Source organism: Nerophis ophidion, linkage group LG17, assembly GCF_033978795.1.
Source record: "Nerophis ophidion isolate RoL-2023_Sa linkage group LG17, RoL_Noph_v1.0, whole genome shotgun sequence".
Classification (NCBI taxonomy): domain Eukaryota; kingdom Metazoa; phylum Chordata; class Actinopteri; order Syngnathiformes; family Syngnathidae; genus Nerophis; species Nerophis ophidion.
The window spans coordinates 22,306,258-22,333,944 of NC_084627.1; the positions used below are offsets into that span (position 1 = coordinate 22,306,258).

The window sequence follows — 27,687 nt, forward strand, 5'->3', positions numbered from 1 at the left end:
ATTACGTCGATCGCGATCGACTGGTCGATCTCGGAGGGTGTCAGTCGATCTCAAGCCAGGCATTAAAAAATATACATAAAAATGAGCAATCATCAATCATACCAAGACTTCACTTTCGTCAGTTGTTTGACATTCTCGGCACCCGAGGATCTTGTGAGATGATGCTGGCTGCTGCGAGCTCATATTTAAGAAAAAAATCACTAACAGGGCGGACGCGGAGAAACACATTTTATTTCTAGAGACTCTGTACCTACTGTCAAAACTCTAAAGACCGACTGCACAGTTCCTGTCTTCACCATAAAAGACCTGTTTCATCCTGCCTGTGCTAACAAAATAAGAGTCTCAGAAAGCTAGCGTGCACAAGCTAGCAAGCTACGGAGTTTGATGCCAATGTATTTCTCCCCCGCCCTCAGCGACCGCTTTCTCACTTGCTTGCCCACCCGCACACTCACTGACGTCACTCACCTGCTGCCAGACATTAAAGGGCCACACACATATGCTACTCTCATAACAAAGTGTTTAAAAACGAGTATGCGAGTTGGACAAATGAGATGCCAAATCCAACCACTTTCATGTGGTATTGGACAGAAAGGAGGACTTTTTTTTTCCTCCATTTGAAAATGCGGACGTTATCAGCACCACTGTCTAATTCCAATCAATGTAAGTCATCAGAATCAAATAAACCAACTTATATTCTTGTCTTCATGAAAGAAAGGAATCTATGTGTGTTAAACATGCTTGTATTATCATTAAACACCATTAACTTGTTAACAAAAATGTCTCTTTCATAAATAAATAAATATAAATTATAAATAGGAATGAGGTAGATCTCCTCGACTTGGTCAATTGAAAAGTAGCTTGCCTGCAGAAAAAGTGTGAGCGCCTCTGCTCTAATGGCAAGTTCAAGGTGACTTACAATGCAACTAATTAGAGTACTTTACTGCGCCCATAAATCTTTCTAAAAAAAAACAAACAAACATGTCGGTTTAGTTTGTTATTTCCTTAGTTGTTCAGTTCTGTTGAAGGACCCTTGTTTGTTTTCTTTGTTGCGTGCGTGCAGATTTCTGTCACCTGCCTCTGATTCGTGGTCCGGACGCCAGGACTGGGCGATATGGCCTTTTTTTTTTTAATATCCCGATTTTTTTAGGCCATATCGGGATACACGATATATATCTCCATATTTTGCCTTAGCCTTGAATGAACACTTGATACATATAATCACAGCAGTATGATGATTCTATGTGTCTAAATTAAAACATTCTTCTTCATACTGCATTAATATATGCTCATTTTAAACGTCCATAGGGAAATCACAACTAAAGAAATCAGTATTTTTTTCATATGGTGTTTATCTGGAAATGTTTGCCTCAGCATTTTGATGGTGTGTGGGCGTGTGGCACTAAACGGAAATGTTGACATGCGTACTACGCACTCTTCATTCTTTAGCAGGTGACTTTTCAAATGATGCTATGTATTAGCAGTGATGCTACTTTTGGTAGCAACACTTTTGTCGCATAATTTTTCAACATATTCCCACTTGAAGCCAAACCGCCGCCAGACGATGGACCCCCTGCTGTTTTTCTAGGGAATTAATTCTTCATTTGTAACCAGATTCGCACCTTCTTTCTCTCGTATTACCACTCGCACGGATCCGCTAGCATCGCAGCTTGCGTTACCCATGTTGCTACCTCTCCGCTCCGTGAGGGCATATACGTATGTGACGTATGTAGTAAGAAGGTGCGCTCGCTGTCTGTGAGAAGGAAAGACAAGAACAAGCGAGGAGAGCCTTTAGTGTGATGCCTGTAGGAGTAGACGCTGTTTTTTCCTACTTCTCTTTTGACAACACCCCAGCCCTAAAATCTCAAACAACTTCTGTTAGTTAGCAATAGTTTAGTAAGTGCCAGCAACTTGAGGGTTGCAGGTTCAATCCTTGTTTGCACCATCCTAGTCACTGCCGTTGTGTCCTTGGGCAAGACACTTTACCCACCTTCTCCCAGTGACACCCACACTGGTTTTAAATGTAACTTAGATATTGGGTTTCACTATGTAAAGCGCTTTGAGTCACTCACCTGCTACATAATGCCAAGTGTTTCACTAAAGCTGGATTTGTTTAGCAGGGCTTTTTAAAACTTGTTGCTCATCCTCCTCATATTCAGGAGCAATAATAGAAGTTTGTGGATCATCATTTTTCCCAAAGTAATCGTTATTGGCTTTCACAAAGTCTGCATTGTTGTTATCGATGAAGGGTTCTATGAATCCTACATCTACGTCATGCGATCATGTGACTGGAATAGCTGACAATGGCTCGGGAATATCCCTGAGATCGATACTATTTTGATGATATCTATTTACTCGCCAACTTTGTAAGTCTTTCGGTGTCAATATAGCTTCAATATAAAGGCAACTTCTTTTTCCACTCTACTGGTATTTTGATAGATTGTTTTATTATGTCCATATTTTGTGAAAAAAAAATGCCAGTGAATGTTATACTAATATCAATCAATCAATCAATCAGTGATTATTTATATAGTCCTAAATCACTTGTGTCTCAAAGGGCTGCACAAACCACAACGACATCCTCGGTAGAGCCCACATAAGGGCAAGGAAAACTCACACCTAGTGGGACGTCGGTAAAAATGATGACTATGAGAAACCTTAGAGAGGACCGCATATGTGGGCAACCTCCCTCTAGGGGAACCGAAAGCGATGGATGTCGAGCGGGTCTAAAATTATACTGTGAGAGTTCAATCCATAGTGGATCCAACACAACCGTGAGAGTCCAGTCCAACGTGGATCCAACACAGCAGTGAGAGTCCCATCCAAAGTGGAGCGCAGAGATGTCCCCAACCGATACACAGGCGAGCAGTCCATCCTGGATCCCGACTCAGGACACCTCATCCATGGCCACCGGACCGGACCCCCTCCAGTCGCGACCGTCACCAGAGACGGGGAATGCTGAAAAGGCTCCAATATGTGTTTTATAGTACTATGGTGTCCGTTGTGATCTAAGTCAGTGTTAAAGAAAATGATTGATAAAGTCTCAGTTTATACCTGGAAAACTAGCACTAAACATACAGTAGCTCACTAAGCTAGCTGCATGAGCTGGCTACATTTCGCTTGTGGGCATAAACACAGTACAATAATTTTCCATTCACAAAATATAACCATGAGGAGGCGTGGCCGGCGGACCTGCAGCGAGGCGGGGTGCGCCGTGGTCGGCTCTGAGATGGGCAACTGGTGCGTAGATGGCCCACCTGGGCGCATTAGTGTCATCACCTGTCACTGCGTAAATGGGCAGCAGCCAAGAAGGACGAGGCAGGAGAGGCTGGCGAAGTTTGTGAAGTGAGAACCCGAACCAGAGCAAGACGGAGAGCGAGACGGAGACGCAAGCGCAAAGCTGAAAAGCAACACAAAGAGCGCGACCGTCACCGGACACGGGAAAGGCTGAAAAGCGACTCGGCCAGAGAAACCTGTGGTTTATTGCAAAATAAACAAAGTCATAAAACTGTCACGCCGTCATGTTCCGAGGAACCCGGAGGGAAAAGTGTCCGTCCACAATAACCAATAGTAATGTTCACTTTTATTTGTGAAAAGTCATTCCTTGTGCCTTGTTTGTGCAAGAATATGCACCAAAGTACTCTGCCAACGAGTTCTTCCTCGTTCTTTCTGCTGCTCAAAGGAGGAGGAAGCAACCGGTTCAAGATGGAAGCCATATTTACCTCGCCGCAGCAACTAGTGCGGTTTCTATTCATGCATGATAATTATAGTGACAGCTGTTCTCTAAGGTGTAATCATCTCATCATCTCATTATTCTCTGCATTTCACCCATCACCCTTGATCACCACCTGGGAGGTGAGGGGAGCAGTGAGCAGCAGCAGTGCTCACATTTTTGGTGATTTAATCCCCATTTCCAATCCTTGATGCTGAGTGCCAAGCAGGGAGGTAATGGGTCCCATTTTTATAGTCTTTGGTACGACTCGGCCGGGGTTTGAACTCACAACCTACCGATCTCAGGGCGGACACTCTAACCCAGGGGTCTAGGGATGATGTTTGATAAGAAGGTATCGAGTTCGAGCCTATTATCGAATCCTCTTATAGAACCGATTCCTTATCGAGTCCAGATAGGTTGTTGTAAATGGAAAAAAACAACAATATTTGGTTTAACAAAAGCTCACTTTTATTATAGAAGAAAAAAATTAAATCTAATAAATATTGACTGTTACCCCCCTAAAAAAATAAAATAAAATAAATAAATATTGACTGTTGTTACCCAAAGTATATTAAGTGGGATTTTTCAGAAAAACAAATATATACAGTAACACAAAAACAACCTGTCTCCGTGATCACTAAATGTGTATAAATAATAATATAATGTTAAATAAAATCAGTCCCTTGGGCACAAAACTGAAAATAATACAGCTCTCCCAAAAGTGCACTTCTGCTACTATTTGACATAATTGTTTGTTATGATGCTTTGACATTTTTGCACTTTATTTCTTTATTGAAAGAAAATTCTATGAAGAGAAAAGTTGTTTGCAAATGTGGTTACAGTGCTAAAATATGAAAAGTTAAAGCTAAAAAAAAGAAATACACTATATTGATTTAAGATTATTTCTTTATGAGCTATGGAATATAACGACTACACTACCCAGCATGCAACGGGAGTGACGAGCATGCGCGGTAGCCCCGAAAAGTGTCGTTGGATGTCGTCACCCGGCAGTAAACATCAAGAACTCAGCCAACACGCCTCGTCTGCATTATTTATAATTAGACTGACAACACATATACAGTGTGATTTTTCTTTGTTTACAAGGAAAGAAAAACAAAAGTTAAAAATGTTGTATATATATGTATATATGTGTGTGCTGCGGTTGCTTTAAGAACGTGGCGACAGCTGCCGTAAAGGACGTGCGTTGCTAGCCTGTTTGTTATGTTTCCGGTTGGTCGTAAAAGTGTTGGTCATGTGTTTGTACCCTGCTCAAATCTCTCAGTAAAGTTATTCATTGGATTATGTCTTTTGTTTTGAACTTTATTACATCTTGGAGCGCTTTTCCCCGTCCGATGTTTTCCTGCTTTCGCTATCTGCGCCAAATGACTGAGCTACGTGACGTCGTTTCTTGTGATGTCTCACGGAGCATTTCTGGTCGGGACGGATTCGAATAAAGAACCAACTCTTATTCTTTACTATAGTGGTCTCGATAACAGGTACCGGTTATCAAAAAGGGGTTCGAGTCCGAGGACTTGGTTCTTTTCTTATCGAACAACCGGGAAAACGGGTTTTGAGTATCATCCCTACAGGGGTCAAGAACCTTTTGGCTGAGAGAGCCATGAAAGCTAAGTATTTTAAAATGTATTTCTGTGAGCGCCACATCATATTTTTTAACACTGAATACAACTAAATGAGTGCATTTTTAAGTAAGACCAACATTTTTAGAGTATATAATAACATTGTTATTCTGAAGCTAACCTATCCATCCATCCACCTTCCACTTATCCGAGGTCGGGTCGCGGGGGCAGCAGCCTAAGCAGGGAACCCCAGACCTCCCTCTCCCCAGCCACTTCGTCTAACCCTTCCCGGGGGATTCCGAGACATTCCCAGGCCAGCCGGGAGACATAGTCTTCCCAAAGTGTCCTGGGTCTTCCCAGTGGCCTCCTACCGGTTGGAAGTGCCCTAAACACCTCTCTAGGGAGGCGTTCGGGGGGCATCCTGACCAGATGCCCAAACCACCTCATCTGGCTCCTCTCAATGTGGAGGAGCAGCGGCTTTACTTTGAGTTCCTCCCGGATGACAGAGCTTCTCACCCTATCTCTAAGGGAGAGCCCCGCCACACGGCGAAGGACCCTCATTTCCGCCGCTTGTACCCGTGATCTTATCCTTTCGGTCATGACCCAAAGCTCATGACCATAGGTGAGGATGGGAACGTAGATCGACCGGTAAATTGAGAGCTTTGCCTTCCGGCTCAGCTCCTTCTTCACCACAATGGATCGGTACAACGTCAGCATTACTGAAGACGCCGCACCGATCCGCCTGTTGATCTCACAATCCACTCTTCCCCCACTCGTGAACAAGACTCCTAGGTACTTGAACTCATTTCGAACCCCTTTCCAGTGAGGGTTGGACTCCGCCAAGGCTGTCTTTTGTCACCGATTCCGTTCATAACTTTTACGGACAGAATTTGTAGACGCAGTCAGGGCGTTGAGGGGATCCGGTTTGGTGGCCGCGGGATTAGGTCTCTGCTTTTTGCAGATGATGTGGTCCTGATGGCTTCACCTGGCCGGGATCTTCAGCTCTCACTGGGTCGGTTCGCAGCCGAGTGTGAAGCGACCGGAATGAGAATCAGCACCTCCAAGTCCGAGTCCATGGTTCTCTCCCGGAAAAGGGTGGAGCGCCACCTCCGGTTTGGGGAGGAGACCCTGCCCCAAGTGGAGGAGTTCCAGTTCAAGCTAACTAATAATAAATCAAATACTTCTTAATGCGACTTCTTAAACTGGTGGGTCAGACTAATTGTAAGTTCTGTTTTTTCTTATTCATTAGTTCTGATGGCATTTTTTTGGCATTGTGTATTGTGTTGACATTGTCGTTAAGGAGAAGAAGTTGTGGCTGAAATAAATGTCTGTTTAAGAAAAATGAACAACTTGAGCCTGGATCAAGACCTCGGAGGGAGTAACAAAGTCTCTTATTCTTTTTAATAACATTGTTATTTTGAAGCTAACCAATAATAAATCAAATACTTCTTAATGCGACTTCTTGAGCTGGTGGGGTAGAAAACGGATGGACGGATTAAAATGCATGAGAATGTTTTATATTTTCAACGTTGTTTTTAACACGTGCCATGAATTGATTTACGTGGACCCCGACTTAAACAAGTTGAAATATTTCAGTCAGTTGTACGGAATATGTACTGTACTGTGCAATCTACTATTAAAAGTTTCAATCAATCAATCAAAACTGTGATTACCAGCGGAATTATTCATTACTTATTTTGTTAAGCTAAGGTTTATCTGAGAGCCAGATGCAGTCATCAAAAGAATCACATCTGGCTCGAGAGCCATAGGTTCCCTACCCCTGTTCCCCATGCTCATTTCCTTCATGTTCTCAACCGGAATAATGTTGTTTTAACTTGTGTGTAACTTGTCAACAACACCCGGGCAGGTTAGGTTGCCTCCTTTTAGGCCAGCGTGGAGCAAACTTCAGTCAGTTGTACGGAATATGTACTGTACTGTGCAATCTACTATTAAAAGTTTCAATCAATCAATCAAAACTGTGATTACCAGCGGAATTATTCATTACTTATCGTGTTAAGCTAAGGTTTATCTGAGAGCCAGATGCAGTCATCAAAAGAGCCACATCTGGGTCGAGAGCCATAGGTTCCCTACCCCTGTTCCCCATGCTCATTTCCTTCATGTTCTCAACCGGAATAATGTTGTTTTAACTTGTGTGTAACTTGTCAACAACACCCGGGCAGGTTAGGTTGCCTCTTTTTAGGCCAGCGCGGAGCAAACTTCAGTCAGTTGTACGGAATATGTACTGTACTGTGCAATCTACTATTAAAAGTTTCAATCAATCAATCAATCAAAACTGTGATTACCAGTGGAATTATTCATTACTTATCGTGTTAAGCTAAGGTTTATCTGAGAGCCAGATGCAGTCATCAAAAGAGTCACATCTGGCTCGAGGGCCATAGGTTCCCTACCCCTGTTGTAACCACTAGGCCACCGAGTATATCAAGGACACAACGGACATGACGAGGTTGGTTGGAGCTGGGGATCGAATCAGGAACCTTCAGGTTGCTGGCACGGCCACGCTCCCAACCGCGCCACGTAATGCTAAGAAAAGATGAAGCTCTCTGGCTAATGGGACCGTTCATAAACAAGGCAAAAAGAAGAATTCAAAACGGGACTACGGAGTAAGAAAAGCAATAGGAAGCCAAAAAACTAGAACACTTGATAACTTACTGGGCTGGTTGGAAGAATGACAAGAGCTTCAGAGGAAGAGTAGACGAACCTGCACTGACAACATTGTTAGGCCTAATTGCAAATCTGCAACAGGTGTGCCAGGCTCCCTGGCGGTGTCCCAACTCATTGTCTGGATCCTTTGCAGTGCTTTTTTTTAGGGGTGCTGACGCCATCGGTGCGCTAAGGTTGTCCCTATTCCAAAAAGTTCCAACTGTCCTTCGAATACGGCCAACAAATGTGTCCTTTTGTCCCATTAGTGCAGTGGTTCTTAACCTGGGTTTGATCGAACCCTAGGGGTTTGGTGAGTCGGCCTCAGGGGTTCGGCAGGGGTCAAAACACACCCTACTCATCTTCTCAATAAAAACTTCTCCCTATCGGCGTATTACGGATACGTCAACAGCAGAAGTAACACTGATTTGCAGGTGTGTAATTTGTTGTGAGTTTATGCAGTCTAGTGTGAGTTTAGTGTCGGTTTTGTTCTTTGAACAAGGTGATATTCATGTACGGTTCATTTTGTCCACCAGTAAAAAAAACATGGTAACACTTTAGTATGGGGGACATATTCACCATTCATTAATTGCTTTTTAACAGGAAAATTAGTAACATATTGGCTCTTAACTAGTCATTATTAAGTACTTTTTAATGCCTTATTCAGCATGGCCTTATTGTAACCCTAACCCTCTAACCCAGGGGCAGGGAACCTATGGCTCTCGAGCCAGATGTGGCTCTTTTGATGACTGCATCTGGCTCTCAGATAAATCTGAGATGACACTGCTTAACACGATAAGTAATGACTAATTCCACTTGTAATAAAAATGTTAAAAATAATGTTCAAAATATTAAACATGCTCATGCATTTGAATCCATCCATCCTTTTTTCTACCGCACTTGTTCAAGAAATTGCATGATTTATTTATCGATTTTTTTAGGGCTTGCCCTCCTGGGAGTTCTTCAGACCACCAAGCACCGACATGAAAGCCTGTTTCAGGGTTACGATATTTTTTTATTTTTCAGTCTCTCAGTTGCTTTCCAGCAATTGTCTTTTTCTCTTTCGTTCTCGCTCGCGCTCTGGCTCCAGCTCCAACCCTGTCTCTCCTCCCGGCTGGTGCTTATAACAGAGTGACAGGTGATCAGATAACAAGGCCCAAGTGGGCCATCTACGCACCTGTCTCTGATTTCGAGGCCGGTCCTGGCACACCCCGCTTCGCTGCAGGCCTGCAGGCCACGCCCCTCCACAGTTAGCTTCAGGATATCAACGTTATTACAAAGAATATGAGACCTATTATACTCTAGTAATGGTGGTCTTACTTAAAAATGCACGCGTTTAGTTGTGTCCAGTGATGGAAAAAAATGATATGGCTCTTACGGAAATACATTTTTAAAATATTTGGATTCTTGGCTCTCTCAGCCAAAAAGGTTCCCGACCCCTGCTCTAACCCTAACCCTAACCAAATAACTCCAAATTAAGTCTTTATTACTTAGAATATGTTCCCCTAGTGTCCAAAAACCTCTAAATTAAGTCTTTGTTACTTAGAATATGTTCTCCATACTAAAGTCTTACCAAAAACACATAACTTTGTCTTGAATTTGAAAAAAAAAAACTTTTATTTTTCACTAAGAAGGGTTCGGTGAATGTGCATATGAAACTAACGGAGTTCGGTACCTCCTTCTAGGTTAAGAACCTATGCATTAGCAGAAAGGTTGCATCCGTGTACACTTGGCGTCCTTTCATATTCCGAGATACTTTGCGCTAACAACTCTAAGCGGAGCGGAAAGAGCGACTAATTAGTAAGTTTATCTTTTTTTTATTAATTTAAACCAGCTAAAAGCAGACGTGTCCCGCAGGGTGACAGTAGTGAGATCATTTTCTTATTTAAATATGAGACCTCGGCCATTGTAATGTTGCACATCCTCTGTGCTCCTTCCTCCTCTCTTTACCCCGAGGGAGTGCCCAATATCCGGCCATTGCAGTAAGCTTGGTGCCTGGAGCTTTTTTTTCAACGTTTGCAAGTAAAGCCTGACATATTTTATTTACTTTTTTAGACTGCAATAACGTGACCTAATTATGTTATATTAACGTCAGGCCGGACTAATGACGTATTGTAAAGGTGTCATTAATGTGTTTGTTTTTTTCGTACAAACCCTGTTTCCATATGAGTTTTGAAATTGTGTTAGATGTAAATATAAACGAAATACAATGATTTGCAAATCCTTTTCAACCCATATTCAGTTGAATTTGCTACAAAGACAACATATTTGATGTTCAAACTGATAAACGTTTTTTTTGTGTGTGCAAATAACCATTAACTTTAGAATTTGATGCCAGCCACACGTGACAAAGAAGTTGGGAAAGGTGGCAAGAAATACTGATAAAGTTGAGGAATGCTCATCAAACACTTATTTGGAACATCCCACAGGTCTGGAGGCTAATTGGGAATAGGTGGGTGCCATGATTGGGTATAAAAACAGCTTCCCAAAAAATGCTCAGTCTTTCACAAGAAAGGATGGGGCGAGGTACACCCCTTTGTCCACAGCTGCGTGAGCAAATGGTCAAACAGTTTAAGAACAACGTTTCTCAAAGTACAATTGCAAGAAACTTAGGGATTTCAACATCTACGGTCCATAATATCATCAAAAGGTTCAGAGAATCAGGAGAAATCACTCCACGTAAGCGGCATGGCCGGAAACCAACATTGAATGACCGTGACCTTCGATCCCTCAGACGGCACTGTATCAAAAACCGACATCAATCTCTAAAGGATATCACCACATGGGCTCAGGAACACTTCAGAAAACCACTGTCACCAAATACGGTTTGTCGCTACATCTGTAAGTGCAAGTTAGAGCTCTACTATGCAAAGCGAAACAACAACAACATCCAGAAACGTCGCCGGCTTCTCTGGGCCCGAGATTATCTAAGACCATCTAACACAATTTCCCAACTCATATGGAAACGGGGTTTGTACATTTGCATGTCATTTGAAAATGTTTCCTTCTATTAATGATAATGGTGATCTTGTGTTTAACTTTTCTGTTTTCGTTGCTGTGCAGAATAATTAAGGAGGAGGACTTGGACAACAAATGACCAAAACAAATGACACAAAACATACTGTATATATATATTAGGGCTGGGCAACGATTAAAAATTTTAATCAAAGTTAATCGCACTATTTCTCCGATTAATCGCGATTAACTGCATTGTATACGCAAAACCCAATAATGAATTCAAAAGTTGTGTGTAGTGCACCTTTATCGGAATATTCTCCCACATGAACAAAAGCGCCAAAACATTTGTTGTGCAAACACGATTTAAATCAGTCCTTGTTAAACAGTAGCAGTTAAATAGCATATTTTATGAAAATCTACTCCAAAAATGTAAATACAAACATTTAAGCTTATTGCCACTGCCAGGGTATTTAAGTCATCCTGTTTGTTATGGAAAATAAATATAATCTACATAAAAATCTCTGAGCCACAATCATAACATCTGAACAGCCAATTTCTGAGGTAACAGCAGAAACATTTTTTTTTTATCAGGGATCTCATGTTTAAAAAACCTATATTATAGGTAGTGGGCTGTTTTAGGGAATTTTTGATCAAATTATCCGTAGTAGCAATATTAATAATGTTGTGTTTATTCTGCGTAGTGCACTTAAAATAATTATGAACATATCTAGGAATTGATATGATGGGAATTTTCCGATTGTTTGCTTGGTGCTTGGATAAACTGAACGCATACACATGGTACTCTATTGTGATGTTATGATCCTGGGGAAAAAAGAACTACCCTACCCAGCATGCAACAGGAGTGACGAGCATGCCCGGTAGCCCGGTATAAGTTGTGTCGCCATGACGGCATCTTGTATGTTGTGATATGCACACTCTGAAAGTAAAAGTTAAGAACTCAGCCAACACTCCTCGTCTGCATTATTCATAAATAGACAGACAACACATATACTCCGCTGCTTCACAGGCCGCTGGATGTAGCCGGCAAAGTATTCCCATGCTAGCTAGCCGGTCTAGCAAGCACGCGTCATTCAGTCCAAAACGGCCCGATCCATCCACATTCAGAATTGTCTGGCGGTCGTAAGTGATCCCGGAGTGACCACGCTGTAAGCCAGCCATGAAATTTGCAGAATTGTCCGGTATTTTTGCCAAATGTTCCATCTTTACCAAGAGCCCCTCGACGCCGAAGTACATCCCGGAGATGCCATCTTGTTAAGAAAAGGCGTTAACAAAATAAAAGCATGTAAACAACATACGCAAATGTGCGATAAAATAATTGTCGGCGTTAATAGATTGATGGGTTAACGCGTAATTAACGCATTAATTTGCCCACCCCTAATATATATATATACCAGTTTGAATGATCATTTAAAAACTAATCATTTTTACAACAGATACAAATTAATAAACTCATTTACTGAATATGTAGTTGTTGTGATTAATTTCCTCTGCCTTCATTGCAAATAATTATAAAATAATTATAATGTTATGCTATCCCAATATTTACTATTACTGGCTAAAATGCAACCAAATTGACAAGTTTAGAAAATTACTGGTACGTCGATTGTGAATCCCATATAAAAAAAGTAAGATTGTATGATTGGCAACCCTAAATGGTCCCTAGTGTGTGAATGTGAGTGTGAATGTTGTCTGTCTATCTGTGTTGGCCCTGCGATTAATTACAAATACCTCAAAGAGTTGCACAAACCACAATGACATCCTCGGCTCAGATACCACATCAGTGCAAGAAAAAACTCAACCCAATGAGAAACCTTGGAAGGGACACCTCGCCTAAGACATGCACCTGGGGATAGGTTGATAAAATGTTATGATCAACAGTATTGAAAGCAGCGCTGAGATCAAGGAGCAGCAACATGGATGACACATCAACGTCCATAGTTAACAATTATAGATGTCCGATAATATTGGACTGCCAATAAAATCGGCCGATAAATGCTTTAAAATGTAATGTCGGAAATGATCAAAATCAATTTAAAAAAGTTAAAATTAAAACGCCGCTGTGTACACGGACGTAGGGAGAAGTACAGAGCGCCAATAAACCTTAAAGGCACCGCCTTTGCGTGTCGGCCCAGTCACATAATATCTATGGCTTTTCACACACACAAGTGAATGCAAGCCATACTTGGTCAACAGCCATACAGGTCACACTGAGGGTGGCCGTATAAACAACTTTAACACTGTTACAAATATGTGCCACACGGTGAACCCACACCAAACAAGAATGACAAACACATTTAGGGCGAACATCCGCAACGTAGCACAACATAAACACAACAGAACAAATACCCAGAACCCCTTACAGCACTAACGTTTCCGGGACACTACAATATACACCCCTACACCCCCAACCCCGGCCACCTCAACCTCCTCATGCTCTCTCAGGGAGGCATGTTAAAAAACAATTATGCACTTTGTGGCTTCAATAATAAATATGGCAGTGCCATGTTGGCATTTTTTTCCATAACTTGAGTTGATTTATTTTGGAAAACCTTGTTACATTGTTTAATGCATCCAGCGGGGCGTCACAACAAAATTAGGCACAATAATGCGTTAATTCCACCACTGTATATATCGGCATCAGTTGATATCGGAATCGGTAATTAAGAGTTGGACAATATCGGTTATCCGCAAAAAAAGCCATTATCGGACATCCTTATTGGCAATAGATAATTAGTCACTTTTGAGAGGGCTGTCTCAGTATAGTGAATTGCCCTGAAACCGAACTGTAAGGGTTCATAGGATTGTTCGACGCTAAGTGTTCATTTAGCTGCCGTGCAACAATTTTTTTAGAGGATTTTTTAGTAATATTTAGCACTAATGGTCATATTTGCCAACCCTCCCGAATTTCCGAGAGACTCCCGAATTTCAATGCATCTCCCGAAAATCGCCCAGGATAACCATTCTTCCGAATTTCTCCCGATTTCCAACCGGTTTAGTCGCACGCCATTTATCGTATCTTTCGGAATATTAGTCGCTCCAGAGTACAAATCGCACCTACCGAAAATGCATAATAAAGAAGGAAAAAAACATATAAGTCTCACTGGAGTATAAGTCGCATTTTTGGGGGAAATTTATTTGAAAATAAAACACCAAGAATACACATTTGAAAGGCAATTTCAAATAAATAGAGAATAGTGACCAACAGGCTGAATAAGTGTACGTTATATGACGCATAAATAACCAACTGAGAAGGTGCCTGGTATGTTAACCTAACATATTATGGTAAGAGTCATTCTAATAACTATAACATATAGAACATGCTATACGTTTACCAAATAATCTGTCACTCCTAATTGCTAAATTCAAATAAATCTTATACGTCTAGTCTCTTACGTGAATGAGCTAAATAATATTATTTGATATTTTACGGTAAAGTGTTAATAATTTCACACATAAGTCGCTCCTGAGTATAAGTCGCACCCTCAGCCAAACTATGAAAAAACTGCGACTTAGTCCGAAAAAAACGGTGCAATCCAGCTTTCTCGGCCGTAACGAGAGCGAGCATTGACGGCAAACTCCGTAGCTTGCTGACTTGTGCGCGCTACTTTCCTGAGACTCTTATTTTGTTAGCGCAAGCAGGATAGAGCAGCACTTCTATCGTGAAGACAAGAAGAGTGCGGTCGTAATACATTAGTTTACAAGTTGATGACATAGCCAGAGTTAAGCAACGTCTAAATTCTTAGGGGCGTATTTTCAACACTTGGCCATGGCACTAGACGCCAAGGGGGAGGGTAAAAAAAAGGAGGAACGGCTAAAAGCATACTTGCCAACCCTCCCGGATTTCCCGGGAGACTCCCGAAATTCAGCGCCTCTCCCGAAAACCTCCCGGGACAAATTTTTTCCCGAAAATCTCCCGAAATTCAGGCGGAGCTGGAGGCCACGCCCCCTCCAGCTGCATGCAGACCTGACTCAATGTTGTGAGCCTCTTAAACAGGACAATACTGCCATCTACTGTACATAGAATAGAATGTAAATATAGTCTACATTTAAGTGCGGTCAAGGAACATGCATTAGGGAGTCTGTTCTGAAGCCCACAGTAAAGAGACGTGACTTCATCACGTCGCCTGGTTATTGACTCCAATCCAATATATTACACCGTCAACGGGCAAAATGAAGAAATACGCTTGCAAGTTCCAGAACGATTGAAAACAAGAATTTCAGTTTATCCAGGAGAGTTCAAAGGGGAAGAGGTATGTTGCCTATAAATTTTGTAGAACAGACTTCTCCATTGAACACGGCGGCCGAACGGATATACTCAGCCATGAACGGTCAGTCAGCAAAACCCAAAGCGTCCGCAGCGCAGCATCGTTCACAACTCTGTATAATGGCCCACCTCGCAAAATGGAGACCGGATGGTGTATCTTATGCTGAGACAAAGATGGCTATGCTGATAGCTGGAAGCAACATCCCATTCTCATATGCGGATGTCTACAACGAATCCGTGAAGGATGTTCCCAGATTGGGAGATCGCTCGCCAATACGCAAATGGCAGAACAAAGGTTACTCAGATAGTGAAAGGTAAGTGTTGTTGTTGTTTTTTAGTAACCAGCAAGCACAGTACAATTAGTAGAACAACTGTGTTTTTACTACTATGTATTTGATAGGTGCCGTCGGAAATTCAACTAGTTGTTTTATTTATATATATAATAAAATAAATAAATATAGCTAGAATTCACTGAAAGTCTAGTATTTCATACACATATATATATATATATATATATATATATATATATGAAAGAATCGAGTTGGTGAATTATACGCAACCCGTCCTAACCACGCCCCCCGCCTCAACCACGCCCCCAACCACGCCTCCGCCCCACCCCCGACCACGGTTTTGGTGAAGTTGTTTGTGTTTCCTGAAAAACTGGAGAAATGAGTAAGGCAATTATTTAAACAAGGTGACGTCATGTGACCTGTTAGTCAGTTAGTCAAGCACATTTGTATTTGTCGCTCACTATTACCACCCAGTGGTCGTTAAAGAGAATGCAGGTCGTAAAGTAGAATTAACGCTAAAATAAATCCAGAATATACATTGTGGTAGTCAGTAATAATTAGATTTTTGGATCATGCAAAGTAAAAAAAATATATATTCCAAGTGGGGCTGTCAAACGATTAAAATATTCAATTGCCATTAATCACACTTTGTTCATAGTTAACTCAAAATGAATCGCGGTAATCACAGTTATGTATACTTTTTTATCATCAATTTTATCACCAATTCTGGCCACATTATTACATATGGCACCTTTTAAGTCACAAAGGAATGTTAAAAGAAAATAGCCTAAGTCATTTATTTCTCTGAAGTTACATAATGTACAACACAGTGTTATTACTCTGCCATTAGCCATCTTTTTTACATACTTTTTGAGTGAAATTATTATTAAATGTCATGTATTACTGTTTTGGTGAAGTTGTTTGTGTTTCCTGAAAAACTGGAGAAATGAGTAAGGCAATTATTTTAACAAGGTGACGTCATGTGACCTGTTAATCAAGCACATTAGTATTTGTCGCTCACTATTACCACCCAGTGGTCGTTAAAGAGAATGCAGGTCATAAAATAGAATTGTGTTTCAATTAGGTTTGGCACAAAATTATGTTTTAATGAGTTATGGTGTGTTTGTTTTTAAAAACGTAACCTACTTTAGGAATGTAATTCCATTACTGCTGTGTGACACCTAAAGTTAAAAAGTAACAACTTTTATTGACGCAAACACGCGCTTGTTATAAAACATCTGTTGAACTTTACAGTGAATCATTGAAGTTGTTTTATGTAGATGCAATGTTCACATTCTGGACTAATACTGTTTAGTGAAGGTCATAACATCCTCTGAAAAATATCTATGATCCATGAAAAATATAACAAATTACCAGACTTGTAGGGTGTTAATTAGACTGACCATACGTCTTCTTTTCCCCAAACATGTCCTCTTTTGCAGGACTGTCCGGGCTGTCCGGGCGGAGTTTCTTAAATGCCACAAATGTCCGGCATTTTGTGTTAGGGTTGCGTGTATTTTAAATTTTCATTTAGGGTTAAGAAGGGGTTAAAGACAACACAAATTGTGAAGGTGTGCGCACGCACCAGCATTCGTGAGTGAGCGAGGGAGTTCACATTCTAAAAATACTATTCAAATAAACAAAAACATAACAAAAGTGAAATAAAAAAGCTTAAAGGTGAAATGTAATTTAGAAGAAGTTGCAATGTTGACTAATAAAACAAAGCTGTGTTTTTTTGTTTTTGTTTTTCAAACTGTCATTGCTCAAAATATAATATAAATCAAAATCAACTTTATTATGAATTATTGACCAATCCTAAGTTCCGATTACTTCACATAAAATATTCCACTTTGAAGAATATTTTTTGAGGAGGATTTTGCATATTTTGTGTGTTTGCCATTAAAAACATAGTTTTGTTTGACAAAAAAGGGCGGAAAACAAACAAACAAAAAAAACAACATAAAAAAATACTAAACGATTTAGAAATGAGGGATAAATGTGAAGTTGATGTAGACTCCAGAGATTTAAGCGTTAAATATAAAATGTATGTATGCCCTGGCACACCATTATCATCATTTCATGACCCAAGAAAAACACTTTTTACACTTTTATACTGAAATAAATACACCTACAACTTATGAATAAAAACATAGAAGAAACTACCAGCAGCGGTAAAGTTTAGATCCATGAAGGAAAGAAGAAACTGAATGAATGTTTATAACTGAATACATTTACATATGTATACAAATTAGTTTTCTTTTTTATTATTATTTTTTATATAAATTAAGTAATGTTAATGACAACCTTTCTCCAAAACACAATATATAATGTGAGATGTAACAGGACAATGCATGCGTTTATCATTTGTTTTCAAAACGCTTACAAAAAAGTGGCACCCCATTTTTAAGACTTGATGGGGTCCATGGGACCCCATTTTGAAAATTCCTAGCACACTGCAACACTGCTGTCAACAGAGGAGAAAAAATGCTTTATGTAAATAAATGTATTTTTTTTTTTAAAGCAAGTTCAAGTATCATTGGCAAATTTTTACCTAGTCCCGGCCTTGGCACGCATGTCTTTTTGGGATTTCAGAATCTGGTCAGCCTAGGGTTAATTCAGTGATTACATTTTGTAACGAAAGCAAATCCACGCATGAGAAAAAAACTATAGTCAATTCAAAAGGCAACTTTCTGGCTTTCTGGTGGTAGCGGGGGTGTATATTGTTAGAGTTAGTGCTGCAGGGGGGTTCTGGGTATCCCTTCTGTTATGTTTATGTTGTGTTACGGTGCGGATGTTCTCCCGAAATGTGTTTGTCATTCTTGTTTAGTGTGGGTTCACAGTGTGATGCATATTTGTAATAGTTTTAAAGTTGTTTATACGGCCACCCTCAGTGTGACCTGTATGGCACTTGTCCAAGTATGGTTTGCATTCACTTGTGTGTTTCTGTAAAAGCCGCAAATATTACAGTTTGTACGTGACTGGGTCGACACGCTGATTGTATGGAGGAAAAACAGACGTGACGACAAGTCTTAAAGGACGCTAAAGGAAGTGCCTTTAAGGCACACCCCCTACATTGTTGTCCGGGTGGAAATTGGGAGAAATTTGGGAGAATTGTTGCCCCGGGAGATTTTCGGGGGGGGGGGCACTGAAATCCGGGAGTTTCCCGGAAAAATCGGGAGGGTTGGCAAGTATGGTTGCAAGTAGGATTGTAAGGTATACCGCTACAGGTGTAGTACCTCAAAACTAATTAATCATATTCTGTACTATACCACCTCTAAAAGTACCGGTCCAGCTTGTATGTTACCCATTCTATTTAAGGACAAACTTGCAATAAAAAAACATATGTTTAATGGACCGTAAGATTTCTTGTTAAAACAAAGCCAATAATGCTGTGACGACCGTGTCACATCGTGGTGCGGGGTTTGTTCTTCCAGGAATGCAGATTGGGCTTCGGACACAGCGTGCAGGTAGGACAATTGATTTATTAGAAATAAATCATACGGTAACAAAGAAAAATATGCTCATAGCACTTAAGGCAGAAACTAAAGGAGCTAGCGTGGGAGCTAGAAGGTAAAAAGAGCCTAGCGTGGAAGCTAGCAGGTACAGACCAGGAAAAGAACGTCGTCATCTGTTGTATGAAACAAACTTAGGAAGCCAGACCGAGTGAGGCCAGGGCAAGGACTACATAGCCCTCTGATTAGTCCCAGGGCAACAGGTGCGCGTCCCGAACACTAACCAGAGGCAGGTGAATGTAATTTGCTGTCATGGCAACCGAGACACACAAACTCATGAGGTGCTGAAAACACAAGTGAATTTAACAAACCATGATCCGGGCAGCGGATCATAACAAATGCAATTGTTTGTCTTTACGAAAGTATCAAAGTACCGAAAAGTATCAAAATACATTTTGGTACTGGTGCCGGTACCAATATATTGGTATCGGGACAACACTATTTGAAGATTGCTAAGAGCATGTCCACTTTCAAATCGCCTGTTTTCCTCTCAATCGCTAGCAAGTACTCGCCACTCGCAAGTGCCAATTCAAACAGACGTGACGTCACCCAACCCAAGCACCAAAACATGGCACCGCTGGATCTTATGTGAATTTGTGCCCGGTAGTACCGGCTGGTCTTAATCGGTGCCAGAAAAAATTACCTGGTCCAATGCCCATCCCTTTTGACACAGCATGATCTCAATGTAAGACATTTTGATTTTGTAAATGTAGTTAAACCGAATGTAGAGCGTACCGCTTTTATTCTGAAGCCAGAAAAGTGTGTGATTGCTTTGAGAAATCGTCTTGACATGTTTTGATGTTGGATTTACTGTTTGCGATTAAAAAAAAGTCTCCTTTAGACATCCTGCTGACCGTCTTTCATTTCTGTTTAACTTTTTATGTCATCTTACTTATTAAAGCAGTCACAGAAACAATCTAAATGTTTTGTTATCACTGCACCTTAACCGTAATCTGAACACGGAAGTGAAGCACCACCCACCTCTGAACGACGCTCGCAGCAGGTGTTTGCTGCAGGGATGTTGCTGCTTCTCACAGCGAAAAGGAGTCCTTTCTAGTCGGGAGAACAACCTGTCATGGCTTTGAACCTGATATTTCCGTAAAGTAGACCTTCCTTTGTCCGTTTCTGCTTGTTTGTCACTCATGAATAACAAGTGAACTGCAGCCAAGTTCCCCCCGCTACGGCACTCCTCGAGGGTCAAAATGGATGCGTGTGCGTTAATCGCTCGTTAAAAAAAGTAGCGCAGTTATTGAAATTTATAGTTAACGTGTTATTATCGCATTACCTTTGACACCCCCATTTCTAGGTAAAAATTGTGAAATCATCATGTATTTTTTTTTTTTTATTCAGCTAAAACCTGCATCAGATTAAATATCTTCACTCGTTTGCAGTTAAAAAAATAGCGTGTTCACATCTTGGAGAGCAGTTGCACCAGGTGGATTGACATGAATCATGGCTCCAATACGAGAGATGTCAATTGAAACAAAAGAGACGATTATCAAACTTCTTCGAAAAAGGTAAAATCATCAGGAAACTTTGTCTAAAATTTGGAACGAATTCAAACATGGAAGCGTATTGGTAGACCAAGGAAAACATCAAAGTCTCAAGACAAAAAACTTGAAACAATATGTTTTGAAAAAAGAAAACACAGAACAAAACATATAAATACGTGCATGAACTATTTCTGTTCAAAATAGTTTGAAATGTCAAATGTTAAATGTTTAAATATTAACTGTCAGTTTGCTGTACTGTGCCAACTGTACTTCTATATGAGTATGTGTTTTCTCTTGTTTAATTGAAAATAAAACAGCAAAGTCCATTTGGCTGTCATCTCTTTTAATTATGAGACTCAATTGTGTCAAAGTCATGATTTGGGTTTTTTCATGCTTAAAGTAATAAATTATTACTTTAAAAAAGTATTTTTAAACTTGTGAGTGTTGACACAGTTGATATTCTAGTTTCAAGCATGTTTTACTCAATATAGGTCATCAAATCTCAGCAACAAGCTATATTATCTTACTGAGATCATGTAGGACCAAAACCCTTAAAACAAGTTAAACACTCTAACAGAAAACCTGCTTTTTGAGAAGAATGATCTTATCAGACAGAAAATAAGCAAATATCACCCTTATTTGAGATATTGAATCTTACTTAGATTTCAGTTTTTGCAGTGTGATGTTGGAACATTTGTTTGGTGCCGTTCCAATGAGACTTTTGAAGACGACTGCCTGAAGAAAACATGCACATTTCCGCAGTCATTGATGATATGGGACTGCATGTCAGGTAATGGTACTGGGGAGGTGGCTGTCATTACATCTTCAATAAATGCACACATTTACATTGACATTTTGAACACTTTTTTTATTCCATTAATGCAATTGGTGTGGGGATAATGACATCATTTTCAAGATGATAATGCATCTTGCCATAGAGCAAAAACTGTAAAAAAACAAAAAAAACACCTTTCTTTTAAGAAAGAAAATGGTCATGGTCAGCAAATAGTAGGGATCTCAATCCAACTAAAAATGTGTCGTGGATAATTGAAGAAAATGGTCCATGACAAGACTCCAAGCTGCAAATCTCATCTGATAACAGCAATTAGAGAAAGTTGGAGCAAGATTGATGAAAAAGACTGTTTTTCACTTGTTAAGTCCATGCCTCAGCTGTTATAAAAGCCAGAGGTGGTGCAACAAAGTACTCGTGGTCGGTTGTAGTGTTTTGGGGTGTTTTGCATGATTCCATATTTTTCACTCTGCTTGATCTTAATATAAAACTCTGAATAACTACCACAATTTATGTTCCTGATTTATTTTAGTGTTTCTCAAAGCCAGTGAGTCATAATTTTATATAACTGTAGTTTTGTGTCATGTTACCATTAATTGATTAACGTGGACCCCAACTTAAACAAGTTGAAAAACTTATTCGGGTGTTACCATTTAGTGGTCAATTGTATGGAATATGTACTGTACTGTGCAATCTACTAATAAAAGTTTCAATCAATCAATCAATCAATCAATTAATCAATCAGTCAGTCTGTTATCAGCTTTCTTTTCTACGAAATGAAACAACTGAACGAACATCGTCCAAGTCTGGTGATTCCATCTTTTTGCCAGGAGTTGTCAGCAGCGTCCAAACCTTTGCTGTGAAGAAAAATTTGATTATTAGAAAAAAACAAGGGTAATTCCAATTGTTTTTTCTTTTAAAGAATCTTTAAGTATATGTGTTAATAAATTACACACACAATAATGCTCAAATATGAATTTTACCATTTTAAACAGATATTTTTAAGTATAGACCTACTTATATTTGCGCAAATTTTTCAAATAATATTCAATATTATACTGTATTTGCAAAATGTATAAAGTTCAAGTGGTTTGCAATAAACCTATAAACAGGTCTGTGGAGGAGGGCGTGGTGTGCGGACCGGCCTCGAAGACAGCGGCTGGTGAGTAGATTGCCCAGCTGGGCTTGGTTATCTAATCACCTGTCGCCCTTATTAGCAGCAGCCGGTACGAGACACGTGGTTGGAGTGGGAGCTCAAGAGAGAGAAAGACACACGCTGGAGAGCACAACAGAGAGCAAGAGAGACGAAGACTGAAAAGTCGAGTGAGGTTGCCGCAGAGTGGACTCAATAAAAACATTATTGTAACCAGAATACCGGGCTCTCGCGCCAGTGTGTGTGGTCAGGGGAACCCACGGCAGGTCATCGATTTAAAATGTTCTACATTTTAGCTGCATTGTATATCGTCAATAAAAAATACATTTGTATTTAGAAATAAACATGTGCTCCTTATTATACATTTTGAACGTTTATATGAATAAGCGATAGAAAATGGATGATGGATAAGAAGTAAAATCAAATGACGTTTATAAAGTTTTTTTACTTATTGTGATTGCTAACTTACTGTACAAAACACATGTCAAAGGTGATGTTGACACTGGTGGGTGTGTTTGTGTTCTGCTGTATTTTTTACGACCGCCACTCTTTGGACTCAGGCAGGATGCTGAAATGAAGCTTTAAAAGGTCCTCAGACGTGAGGGGCAGTAGAAGATGAAATGATTAGTGTAAGTGTAGAAAGACGAGTGTACAGTACATTCTAAGGAAGAAGATTGAAATCATGTCCAGAAGACAACGAACACAACTTGTGCAGCTGCTCGCCTTTGCTGCACTTTTTGCCTGTGGTGAGTCGACTCATCTCCTCTTTCTTGGAAACAAAATATATATTTCTTTAAAATATATACAGATTCATCCTAAATATTTATGTTTTTGGGGAGGTATCATATAATGTATTAAAATATTTAGAAAATATATATTTAAATGATTTCTATTACAATGAAGAAACTAAATTATATGTAACGTCTCCGTTTCCTTTATTTTATTTTATTTTTTAAGTATTGCAGTTCTGATTTTAAAAAAATATTTTTTTGATTAAATACAAAATTATGAATAAAAAGTATTTAATTTCAAAACAAACCTGGATCATATTCTTAATTTTTTATTAGTAATATTATTTTTTTTTTTACAGTGACTTTATTTTTGCGGGGAAAAAAACAACTATTCATGTTGATTCTGAACGTAATGTATGTAAAAACTTAAGAGACTTTAAAAAAGAAAAAACAATGCAAATTGCAACATATTGATGATGATGATCATGTGTTTGCAACATGTGGTTAAAAGTTAAACATTATCTAAAGTGGCATGGAGGGTGATTCTGTCGTACAAAATTCTGCTGGACTGAGAAAGTGTCATGAGACTTTTATAGTTCTATTGAACTATTTTACCAAAAAGAAATATACACTGACATACTGTGTATATATATATATATATATAACCCCTCTCCCACCACGAAGCCCATGTATATATATATATATATATATATTGATATATACATGGGCTTCGCGGTGGGAGAGGGGTTAGTGCGTCTGCCTCACGATACAAAGGTCCTGCAGTCCTGGTTTCAATCCCAGGCTCGGGATCTTTCTGTGTGGAGTTTGCATGTTCTCCCCGTGAATGCGTGGGTTCCCTCCAGGTACTCCGGCTTCCTCCCACCTCCAAAGACGTGCACCTGGGGATAGGTTGATTGGCAACACTAAATGGTCCCTAGTGTGTGAATGTGAGTGTGAATGTTGTCTGTCTGTGTTGGCCCTGCGATGAGGTGGCGACTTGTCCAGGGTGTACCCCGCCTTCCGCCCAATTGTAGCTGAGATAGGCGCCAGCGCCCCCCGCGACCCCAAAAGGGAATAAGCGGTAGAAAATGGATGGATATATATATATTTATATGTATAAATATATATATATTTATATATATATATATATGTATATGTATATATGTATATATGTGTATATATATATATATATATATATATATATATATATATATATATATATATATATATATATACATATACATATATATGTAAATATGTATATAACTTGAGGGTTGCAGGTTCGTTCCCCGCTTCCGCCATCCTAGTCAATGCCGTTGTGTCCTTGGGCAAGACACTTTACCCACCTTCTCCCAGTGCCACCCACACTGGTTTAATTGTAACTTAGATATTGGGTTTCACTATGTAAAGCGCTTTGAGTCACTTGAGGAAAAAGCACGATATAAATATAATTCACTGCACTTCACAAAACAATTTTGGAAAAGCTACCAGGTAATCAGTGTTGTTTGCTCAAGTGGCAACAATTAAATACAGAGAAAAGCAAGATGTGCATCAAGTAGAGGGTTGTTATAACACCACAGAAGTCCAACTATAGTATTAGAAGCTGTCAAGTTATGATCAACTTATTTCTAATGAAGATGTTTATTGGTGGTCGCGTCCACAACTGGCTGCAGTAGTAGCAGGTGTTTTTTCAATTTGCTTTATGGCGACAAGAAGTGGCAAAAAAAAAGTCACCTGACACGTAGAAGTCATTTGGGAAGTATTGGGCTCTCTATTTAGGAGTTAGTTTGGTAGTTTGAGGTGGCCCTGTGTCCCCGCGGGCAAGCACAGAAGGGTGAACCGTGCAGGGCTGCTGTGTATAGACTGCTGGCCCCTGGCTGGAACGTCACCATGGAGGTGTCACAGTAAAAATAATATCCCTTTTTCCTCTCAATGACAGCATCTCAGTCAAATTGCGACAATTTCTTCGACTTTCCCGCATTTACAGTTTGTTTGTCGCGCAAATCAATGATTCTGTTCGACTATGATTGACTGATCCGCCTTTTTGTATGCTTTGCAGCGACACCTTAATGAATTTTTCTGCACATGCGTGTCATAATTACGACAGTCAGACGGATAAAAAAGAACAGGTAGCAGTCTCATTCGTCCAGAAATATATATATATATATATATATATATATATATATATATATATATATAATATGGTGCCCTGTGATGAGGTAGCGACTTGTCCAGGGTGTATGCGCCTTCCGCCCGAATGCAGCTGAGATAGGCTCCAGCACCCCCCGCAACCCCAAAAGGGACAAGCGGTAGAAAATGGATGGATGGATTTATATATGGTAACACTTTAGTATGGGGAACACATATTCACCATTAATTACTTGCTTATCAACATGAAAATTTGTGACATATTAGCTCTTAATTAATCATTATTAAGTACTTATTAATGCCTTATTCTGCTTGGCCTTATTATACAAGCAGTAAGCCATTAACTAAAAGTCTTCCCTCAATAACCTCAGAATTTTTGTTTACTAGTAACCCTAACCCTAATCCCAACCCTTATTTGTTCCCCTGGTATCCATATACCTCTTAATTAAGTTTATATTACTTTAATAAGCAACTAATTAATTGTGAATATGTTCCCCACACTAAAGTGTTACCATATACGATATATATATATACATACACACACACACATATATATATACAGACACACATACATACATACATACATACATATATATACACACATACATATATATATATATATATTTATATATATATATATATATATATATATATATATATACACACATACATACATACATATATATATCTATACACATACACACATATATATATATATATATATATATACAGTATATACATACTAATTTATTGTATTTTTCCAACTAAACAGTCACTAGGTGGGTTTCTTTCATCCTAATCGTCAGTAATATTGTAATGCTTTGTGTTGTTGTTGTACTTTTAGGGCGGTGTCAGTGTCAAGCGGGTTGGAGGGAAAACAACCACAGCTGCTACTTGTTTTCTGAGAACAAAAAGACGTGGTGGGATGCCAACTCATATTGTTTGTCGCAGAACAGCCACCTGATGAGCATCCAGGACATTCACGAGAGGGTTAGTAGGCTAAGAAAGTGTTGTCATTCTCTGACTATATTTCGCCGTCGTCATGGAAACTTTCTTCCAGCTGTGGGTGACAACGCAGATCGGCACAGAGATCTTCTGGATTGGCCTGACTGACGGCATCACGGAGGGCGTATGGGAATGGACCGACGGGAGTCCTTTCCTACAATACATATCGTACGTTTCTATGCTGCATTTGTTTATTTCTTGCAATAAAACAGTACTTCCTTTATGAAATGTATAACTGAAATCCATTTTTTGGTTTAGCTTTCAGTCGTAGTCCTGCTCTCTGGTTTGTGAAGCCAAGTGTTGCTAGGCAGAGTTTGAATATTGATATATGCTAGCGTAACATGCCTGGTCCAGCCCCTGCAGCCTGCCGTTCCACCCTGAGCTTGAACCTGGGTCCGCCAAATGAGCGATGAGTCCGCTAAACAGCAAGCGAAAGGCAAAGTTGTCGTGTTTACCTACATGAACATTGGCACAGCAAAACTAGCTGTTCTCTGTTACACTAACCATACCTTTCAGACCAGTATTCTACAACCTAATTTGATATACCACATGGAGAAAAAAAAGTAAAACCATAGCCCTAACCCACTTCTTGATCTAAGCGAGGTCTAGGTCACAGAATGTGCAGGGCCTTCGTCTATCTGAACACAACTGCTCTTTACCTTTTTTTAGCGTCAAAGTGCTTATTTTGCTAACCCTGAATTGAGATTATACCAAAAAACACCAACCTTGTTGTAAAAACTACTATGAAACCCTAATCCTAGTTTGAAACCCTATATCGGCACCCTTATATGAAACTCAAACCATAGTTTGAATCTGATGTTCAATTGAATCCCTAATGTAAAACCTCAACCCTAGGTTGGCATCCTAATTTGAATCCCCAACCTTAGCTTTAAACCTTAATATGAAACCCCAACCAGCTTTAAACCCTATGATGAAACCCCGACTCAAGTTTGAAACTCTAACATGAAACCCCAACCAGCTTTAAACCCTAATATGAAATCATAACTCAAACTTTGAACACTAATATCCAATCCTAACTCTAGCTTAAAACCCTAATATGAAATCTCAACCCTATCTTGAATCCCTAATATGAAACCCTTTCTCAAGCTTGAGACCCTAATTTGAAACCCCAAACCTAGCTTAAAACCCTGATATGAAGCCTCAACACTATCTCGAAACCCTAAGATGAAACCCCAAACCTTGCTTTAGACCCTAATATGAAACCCCAACCAGCTTTAAACCCTAATATGAAAACCCAACTCAAGTTTGAAACCCTAATGTGAAACCCCAACCAGCTTTAAACCTTAATATGAAACCCCAACTCTATCTTAAAGCCCTAATATGATATCCTATCTCTAGTTTAAAAACCCTAATATGA

The 27,687-nt window shown here is 39.7% G+C and overlaps 1 protein-coding gene across 3 annotated transcripts in view; it reads left to right on the top strand.

The window, feature by feature from the left end:
• Positions 1-22,982: 22,982 nt before the first annotated feature.
• Positions 22,983-27,687, top strand: part of LOC133536216 (macrophage mannose receptor 1) — a 70,717-nt gene continuing 66,012 nt past the window's right edge. For all 3 annotated transcript variants that reach the window (XM_061876571.1, XM_061876572.1, XM_061876573.1), the window contains exons 1-3: positions 22,983-23,171; positions 26,149-26,294; positions 26,365-26,477. In XM_061876571.1, the coding sequence (XP_061732555.1) occupies positions 23,108-23,171; positions 26,149-26,294; positions 26,365-26,477 (323 nt within the window). In that variant the 5' untranslated portion in view covers positions 22,983-23,107. The remainder of the gene's footprint in view (positions 23,172-26,148; positions 26,295-26,364; positions 26,478-27,687) is intronic.